The sequence below is a fragment of the Parambassis ranga genome, chromosome 4 (genome assembly GCF_900634625.1).
Source record: "Parambassis ranga chromosome 4, fParRan2.1, whole genome shotgun sequence".
Classification (NCBI taxonomy): Eukaryota; Metazoa; Chordata; class Actinopteri; family Ambassidae; genus Parambassis; species Parambassis ranga.
In genome coordinates this window covers 5,349,013-5,358,165 of record NC_041025.1, presented here as the reverse complement: position 1 = coordinate 5,358,165, position 9,153 = coordinate 5,349,013, and the positions used below count along the sequence as shown (strand labels likewise).

Sequence of the window (9,153 nt, the reverse complement as noted above, 5' to 3'; positions counted from 1 at the left end):
CACATTGTCAGAGGTTTCACTTTAAAATCTGTTTTTTTAATAATAATAATATTGATATTATTATTATAATATTAATATTTAAATAGCTTTGGTGCTTTGTGGTGTATTTTTGGTGACTTGGACATTTGGAGCTTAGTTTTGAATGTCATCTTCAGCTCCTCCTTTCTCCTCAATGCTCCTGCCGAGGATCTATAAACAGTTATCATACAAGAATATTATATAAACATTAGTCAGTCCCTATCACTCTCAGAAGTGGCAACTACATTGTGATCAAGTTACATTTACTGGCTCACCTACACACCCAGGCCATGTATGCAGCGCTTCTTATCAGACTCTTTTAAAACACTTTTAGGTCACCTGACCAGACTCATGTGATTTTACATTACACCTGCCTTCCCTCTGTGCACCATATTGTCTCTCACAGACTTTCTCTGCCCCTAACAGTGACCATATTACCCAGTAGAATGTTCAATGCCTCTTATCTTTCACCAAGTTGGGTTGATCTATAAACCTGATGCTTGAGTGCACCTCCCATGGACGTGTGGGGGATGTGATCAGTCTGTATGGACTGATGATGTGATGCCAAGGTTTAATCTGTACCGCCTTTAGCGGACACATGGAAGACATTACACAGACCTAGATGTGTGCATCTGCGGATGTCAAGCCTTGCTTAGTGTTGTCTCCCGAGGGCCTCTGATGGATGTGGCTTGCGGGTGGGAGCCGCCATTATCTACAAGATGTGTTGTTACTGTAACCTAGTGCTTAGTCCTTTAACATCTAACGCAACATCAGTTCAGCCATAGAGCACAGCTTCCTTTGGGGTTAAAGGTCACATTATAAAGCAGTAGCTGTCAGAGTCAGAACAAACTTAAACAGAGAACTTCTGATACATCATCCTTTGTCTGAGCAGCATTGTGTTCACTGTTCCACCCACACAGTGAGGAAGCAAACTTCCTAGCACACAATTCAGATTACAGATTACAGCCCTGTGTTTACATAACACTTTCATTACCAGACCTTAGTACAACAACTGTGACACGTATGGTTCAGAGGAACATATGTTTGGATACATAAGGATCTGTTTTTAATCATGCTATTCTCTGTGATCACCGCAGACTCTTAGCATTATGACAAAACCACCAAAAAGCTCTCAGTATACAAACTTATATAAAGGTTATGTTTGATGAAATAGCCTATAGACCATCAAATTGAAAAAATATATCAGTAACCAAATAACAAATAATTATCATCTTTCTACCACATTTCTACCACAAACCTGTTTCCCCACCAAACAGTTAGAACTGGTGAAGCTGCTTCGAGGAGCAGCGAAACGTCTTCAAGCCAACGCTACAAGTCCAGATGCCCTGCTATAACCCTCTTTAAACTCTTAGCCTTCATCATAGCTATGCTGCTATACAAGGCTGTCAGAGAACAAAAACATGGTCCAGTGAGCAGTTCCACTCCCTCAACACCACCACCACCCTCTACCCCTCCATCCCCTATTCTTTCCTCTCCCCTCATCAAGCTGACCCAAATTTGTGATCCAGCATTTCATGTCACTAACTGTGTGCGTGTGTCCTGTTAGGGCTAGAATAATTAACTTAAAATATATCAGCTAAAACACAAATAAATAGTTTTCCAGTATTATACCAACAATATCTTCCAACAAATCTCTCTCTCTTTCATCCTCTCTGTCCTGTCATCTTCTTCTCCTCCACCCAGCTGACTATCAGCATGAAGCTCCCCCCTTATGAGCGGGGTCGTACTGAACGGGTCAGGCACTGGGTCTCAGTGAGACAGTTCCAAATATAAGACGCTATATAAAAATTAATTAAATTTAAAATTAGAGTTCATCCAATGAGATATTTTTGAGTGCACTGAGAGTTCATCAAATGGTAAAACAAAAATGAATAAAACCTGCATCACATCAGCTTCACAGTTCTGTCCCTGAGCTCTTCAGGCAGTTCCTTTGACCTCTTGATCCTCATGTGCTCTAACATGCACTGTGAGCTGTAAGGTTATACAGACAGGTGTGTGTCTTTCCTAATCAAGTCCAATCAGTATCATAGAACCATTAAGGATGATCAGGAGAAATGGACGCACCTGAGTTCAATAGATGACTGTCACAGCAAAGGCTCTGAATACTTAGGACCATGTGATATAAAGATAAAGATAAATCACAATTCTGTGTTTTTCGGTCAATATGAGGTGCTGTGTGTACAATAATGAGGAAAAAATGACCCTAAATGATTTTAGTAAATGGCTGCAATATAACAATAAGTTGTCAAAGAATTTGTTTGTCACATCTTTCACATGTCATTTAAATGTAAAGATAAACTGCATAACTAAGGCCCTCTGATTGAAACAGTTAGTATTAAATGCCGTAAAAAGTTTTACCAGTCAGTAACTGATTTTACGTCTTGAAAGACTTTTCTTTTTTTCTTTTCTTTTCACCGTGATACACTCTGTGAGCCAGCAGGTGGCGACATGCACCTTAGTTACGTTCAGTAAAAACAAGACGAAGAAGAGTCCGGCGATGCTACGAGCTACAAGACTTTACTCTGTACTTTTGGTTCCTTTTGTTTTTCTTTCAGCTTTATGAATGAATGTCCGCGGTCTCAGCATGCTTTGGATACGTTTCAACGAAACCAAGCACGAACTAAAAACGCGGACTTTAACACCGTACGGCTTTTAAGAATGATGTTCGTATGAGCTTTACGTGGCTCTAATGTTTGTTACTGTTAGCGCGGAGACTAGCTATTTTTTGTTTCGCAAACGGGAAGCTGTTAGCCCTAGCTGCTTTGAGCTCTAGATCAGCTGATGGAGCTAGCGTTAGCGACATCATTTCCATTAGTCCAATAATTGAATTAGTTTAGAGTCGCTGCTAGCAATAAGGTCCTTTCCTGGCTTAGCCATTAGCAGTGGACCAGAGAGCGGTCAGTGTTCAGTTATTGTATCCTCGGTATGATTCATCTGGTTGTTTGATGGGGCTTACACGGATCATGATGCCGCCCAGGATCCAGCTTCTGGCTGTTCTAGCATTTGGAGTGGTGATGCTCCTGATAGAGAATCAGATCCAGAAACTGGACGAGTCAAGAGCTAAACTCGGTAAGACCACAGTGATGGTGGGCTGTACGCATGAGTGTTCTGACAATGCAGCATAGTTTCACATCTGTATGCAAACACAGTCCGTGGAGTTAAAGCCATAATCGGGTACAGATTAGATCCTCATGCTGGATAAATCGACATGGTAAATGAGCTCAGTTTTTGTGCAGTGTGCTTTGTGTAAAGTTTACTTCCTAAAAAGTAAAGTTTGCTGCCAGACCATCTGTTGCTGGACTGCTTGCGGCTGAAGACAGTTTATGAGTCTGACTGCGTGTCTGGACTTGCTGGAGAATGACTTTGGAATCAATCTGAATCTTTGATGGTACTATGTGTTAGCTGAGAACAATAACATGTGCAGTGCATAGTCTATGTATGTGTGTAAGCCCCCCCCCCCCCTTTATGGACCTTTATGTCATTTGTTTCAAACAGATACATGGATAAAAGGTAAATGTTCTATCTTACCTCCTGTCCACATAGTTTAAATATATACCTGCACAGGCTACATACATGCACTAAGCTGTATCAGCAGGCTTGCTGTTTAATCATAATACTTAGCGAAGCTGTATATGCTCGTCCCTCCGCCCTCAAACAGATCACACCAGCTGCATCTCTCCTCTCATTGTCAGACATCAATGGCTCGACAGCAGGATGCTGCGATACGCTGACAGTCACGAATCCAGGCTAAGAGACACTCACAGGCCACCCAGTAATTGGCTTTAATTAACATTACAGTGCAGAAAAGAAGAGGGAGACAAGACATTTAATTATGCCTCCTGTCAATATTATCATCAAAGGCTTAATTAGTTATTTGAATGTTATTGTGTTTTGAGGACTGTGTTGTTTTCTTTAATTAAAGCACTAACAAAATGTGCTGGCCTTATACCACGTTCATGTGGGAGGGAAGATTGCCATGTTTACGACTTGTGAGTGTTCACTTCGAATGATCAAGGATTCGCCTCAGTTTTCTGCTTCATTCCAGTTTTTTTTTAAATGTCTGTCATTGTAATAAAGCTACACAACCACACACTGGAAACTATTTGACTGTGATTTTTTTTTTATCTGTCCCCTCAGAACGCACCATTGCAAGACACGAGGTGGCTGAAGTGGAGCAGCGTCACAGCGAAGACAGCAGGGGGTGGGAACAGCAGCCTCTGGCAGAAAAAGATGACATGGTCATCATCTACAACAGGGTGCCCAAGACGGCCAGCACATCCTTCACTAACATCGCCTATGACCTGTGTGGAAAGAATCGCTTTCACGTGCTGCACATCAACACCACCAAGAACAACCCTGTCATGTCTCTGCAGGACCAGGTGAGACGTTTATCATGTTTAAACAGAGAAAAGAAGGAGAACCATTTTATCTTGGAATCCAGACAATTAAGCTCATGTGAGAGCTGTCACTGTTCTCATGATCCTAATAATACAGTATTATATACAACAAAGAAGCTCGGACAGAAGAATCCTTTGTTGGTATGACAGATGCTGAACATGTGACAAATTTGTTACAACTGAAAATCTGGAATTAAAAAGCACAAGCTTCTGTTCAAAGCTATGTAATTATTTGTCCAACAATTAATAAAGAATAAATGCAGCACTCAGAAAAAGGGGACAGTGAGTCCATGCTCATACTATGACTGGTTTGATAAACTCATTGATCACCTTTCTGTTCCTGTCACTCTTCCCTTTCTCTGATTCTTTCTGATGGAGGCATTACTCTGAAAAAAACACTGCTGGGTTGGCTGTAAATAAAAAGATTGTCAGCACATGAGGTGACATTTGTATAAAGGCTTGGATGCTGTAATTTGTTCCCGGCTGTGTTCTCTGTAATCAAACTTAATTAGATGCCAGGATGCCTTAATTTGTTCTTCCACAGTTAGCACAAAGTCTCCTTCTATAACATGAAGGAAAGAAAACGTTTAAGAAGTGGGTTGTCATGAGAACCACTTTGGTCACATGTAAAGGACAATTGTGGTTTATTTCACTGGACATTGTTCCAGTGCTATTTGCTGTTTGATTCTTTTATCCTTAGTGATGCTGTAGAGGGTGTGTCCAGTGTTGCCTCTCCTGGCATCTGGAGTCAGATTTCACTTAACGGCTAAAACAGATTGGAACGTGCGTGTGGGGGAAAAAAAAAAAAAAAAAAAAAAAAAAGCACACCACAGAGGCAGGTATTCCTCCGTTAAGTAAACTGACATTTGTTTTGCTGGTCTTCTGTATTTACTTTTTTTTGTCTCCAGGCGCGCTTTGTGCGAAACGTCACCTCGTGGAGACAGATGAAGCCCGCCTTCTACCACGGCCATGTGGCTTATCTCGACTTCTCCAAGTAAGGCCCTTCATTTCCTCTGACACCATTAATATCCAATAGAGGGAAGGTCATGTATAGATTGCTAACACGTGTTTTAGTGTTGATTAATAGCATTGTTGTCCTTATCTTCCTTGACACTATCATCTAAGTGATTACAGGTAATTATCCTAAGTGTTTCTCAGTGAGAGAGACCCTGGTAACTCTCACTCTCTCTGGTGCTGCCTGTTTTCACGGGTGGAGGTGTGGACACAATAACTATGGTATAGATTACTGTGGGTGTATAAAGGCGGCTTCTTCTGTTGAAGAAAACCTCCTGTTCTTTGTGTTTAGATATGGTGTGAAGGGTAAACCCATGTACATCAATGTGGTGCGGGATCCTGTCGAGCGCCTGGTGTCGTACTACTACTTCCTGCGTTTTGGTGATGACTACAGACCAGGCCTCCGACGGAGGAAACAAGGAGACAAAAAGGTTTTTACAGCTCAGCTGGTATTTTGTGCTTTTGTCTTGGATGTTAAGATAACGGGTGCTTCTGTTGTGTTTCAGACCTTTGATGAATGTGTGTCATCAGGAGGGTCTGACTGTGCTCCTGAGAAACTCTGGCTGCAGATCCCCTTCTTCTGCGGACACCACTCAGAGTGCTGGTGTGGAGGCTACGCCCACTTTTTGTCACTTGCCCACATGAAGCATCATTCTAGACTTCTAGCTTATCCACGATATAGCACTTGTAGTACTGAAGTATTATCAAAGTATGACCAATGTCCTTTGTTGGACGCAACTAACAAAAAGACCTGACCATGTCAGCCTGAGGATAAGAACTAAGACATGTTTACTGTGTGACTGCAGTTTTAGACCCTTGAGCCTTTGCTAGCTAGCTTTAACACAGTTGCTTGGATGCACACAGTGATGGGGTTTACTGGTCTTGTATATTGTGATATATATACCATTTTATATCATTTTTTCATGCAGGAATGTGGGCAGCAGGTGGGCTCTGGAACAAGCCAAGTACAATCTGGTGAATGAGTACCTGTTGGTTGGAGTCACTGAGGAGCTGGAAGACTTCATCATGATCCTGGAGGCAACACTCCCGCGCTTCTTTAAAGGCGCCACGGAGCTCTACAGAACAGGTAGCAACATAGCTCACGGCACTCCCTGTGCAGCTCTAAATGTCCGTTTGTGGTGACTTTATTAGCTCTAAATTCAAACTCATATGAGAATGAGTGTTGCACGGACAGACTCCTTTAACGGTTTTTTGTGGTCCCCCAGGAAAGAGGTCCCATCTACGAAAGACCACGGAGAAAAAGCCGCCCACCAAAGAGACAATCACCAAGCTGCAGCAGTCCAACATCTGGAAAATTGAAAATGAGTTTTACGAGTTTGCACTTGAACAGTTTCAGTTTGTGCGTGCCCACGCCGTCAGGGAAAAGGACGGAGAGCTTTACGTGCTCGCCCAGAACTTCTTCTATGAAAAGATCTACCCCAAAGTCAACTGACAGCGTCACATTGGAGCTTTGAAAGAAGTCATATACACTGGAAAAAGAAGAGCCTATACCTGATGCTGGATCTTTGAGGAATACGTCGTACTTTTGTTTGCTCTTGGTGCAGCAACAAACCAAACAATCTGAAAGTGTCTCATCTGACAATTCAAACACAGGAAGCCTTTGTTTCCTCTGCTCTGTGTTTGGATTTCAAAATAAAGGTGCAAATTGAATTAGTTAAGTTGAAACCCGTAAATACATTTTTATCTGGTTAATGTATTTTAGTTAATAACACACATCAAACTTGTTTACAATTTAAATTATGATGGCTGCATTTTTACATACTGTACTAACAGGCATTGAGCATATTTTTGGACCAAATGGTAGCAAAAGATCACAGATTGGACCATTGCATCCTTTGGTGCGTGACCAGTAATTTTTTATCCCACTGAGATGTTCTCAATTTTTACACAGTGTCAGTGTGTCATCACAGACGGTGATGTGCATTTTCCATACAACAGACAGCTGCTGTTTTTAGTCTGTAAGACGACCACATGCTGGACTAAGGTGATGAGTAGAATGTGTGAGTACAGGGTGTTTTTCTGCAGATAGTGCCTTTATTGTAATGTACAGGACGTTTTTTGTATTTATCACACAGTCGCATTTCCACTCATTCTGTTGGACAAGTTTTCTGTTTCACATGTTAACATGAAATATATGACTGAAAATGACTGGGTTTCTTTGATTGTCATGTGTTTCTGAATGTATTCTGTGTGTGCACTGAATCTAGGACATGTTTAAATATATCTAATATGTATTATTATTATTATATTATATATTATTAGTACATAGTCCTTTAGTTAGCTCTTATTTTGAAGGATAATTCCAAATCATTTTATACTGGTGTAACTTTTAAAAGCCCATCTAGGGATCGGCGTTGCAAATTAGCCTTTGGCTATTAACACTGATACTGACATTGGATCATTTTGTGAAGATGATCGATGTTTATTGCATCTGTTCTTATCAAATGAGCTACATACCTGCAACATATCTGCAGAAAACACTGCATTCCATGTTTGGAACGTGGTGGTATCATGGTTTAGGATTGTTCTGCTGCATCTGTACCAGGACAGTCTGGTATGAGTTCAGTTAATGTTTTGTAAAATATACAACTCATAATTTATCTTCAGATACCACACATTTACTTAGCACATAAAGAACATCATTTTTATAATTACATACCAGTTTTGACAGAATGATTCAGAGTCTGTCCAACGTCAATGAATCATTTCACCAAAATGGTAAATGTCCAATTATGACTGAAGTCAGAAGATCATTTGGGGACAATAGATGTCTGCAAAACCTATGGGAGTTCATTTTGCATTGAGCGGAGTGCAGTGACCGTGGTGACAGACTATATATAATTATCAAAATAATCATACATTCAGTTTCTGTCAATAAGCAGTTTAAAGTCCTACTCTGGCTGTCATTTGTATTTAAACAGTAATTAAAAAGCAGTAAAACATCAAGCTTTGAGCAGCTCTGCTTCGGTACTGCAGAGGTATGAATGCAGATGTATAGACAATTAATGCAGAACAAATAATCTAATATAAAAATGTAGTAAACTGTAAACATGCATCGGGGAAAAAGCCCTCATTGTTGACTGGTGATTCCTTATTTTACTTTAATAATTAAATACACATTAACAGAAGCTAAATATCACCTTAAATTGGTTTGCATCAACGTCTGGGACATACTTTTGTTGTCAAAATTGTTAGGGCTGGAAAGTAGTTGGACACTTGAAGGGCAGCTGTGTGTTATTATTAGTTCATAAATTAGAGCTGGCTCAATTGATGAAAAAAAAAAACTTATATCTAGACTGTATGTACACATATGTGAACTATTCAGCCTGTTTTTGCGGCCTCTTGCTGTGATGTGCACGAGCCCAGTAACTCTTGACTCCATTCCTCGTCTTTTGGCTCCATAATTACAGAATAATTGCCTCGCTATATCTTACTCCACAGGGAGTACTTAACCACCGAAACCGTGAAATAACAGACTGGGACGGGATGATCTGCTGAAGTCAGCTGTATCACCGACTCCTCGCCTTCTCTCTGATGGGAGAAGAGACAGCAGGGAGGGGAGAGAGCACGCTCCAGCAGTCCACAGCCTGTTCCTGGGTCTACACAGAGACAAGCACAAAGGCCCCAACCCACATTTGACGCTTTGTGGCCATGGACACAAGGAGAGGCTGCCTGTCTCAGA

At 41.0% G+C, this 9,153-nt stretch overlaps 1 protein-coding gene across 1 annotated transcript; it reads left to right on the top strand.

Annotated features, from left to right (window-relative positions):
* The first annotated feature begins 2,527 nt into the window (after positions 1-2,527).
* hs2st1b (heparan sulfate 2-O-sulfotransferase 1b) lies at positions 2,528-7,619 on the top strand. Its single transcript, XM_028404697.1, has 7 exons — positions 2,528-3,108; positions 4,177-4,418; positions 5,345-5,430; positions 5,743-5,881; positions 5,957-6,054; positions 6,380-6,537; positions 6,677-7,619. Exons 1-7 carry the CDS (start codon positions 2,985-2,987, stop codon positions 6,901-6,903), a joined length of 1,074 nt encoding a protein of 357 aa, XP_028260498.1. The 5' UTR covers positions 2,528-2,984; the 3' UTR covers positions 6,904-7,619.
* Positions 7,620-9,153: the final 1,534 nt, after the last annotated feature.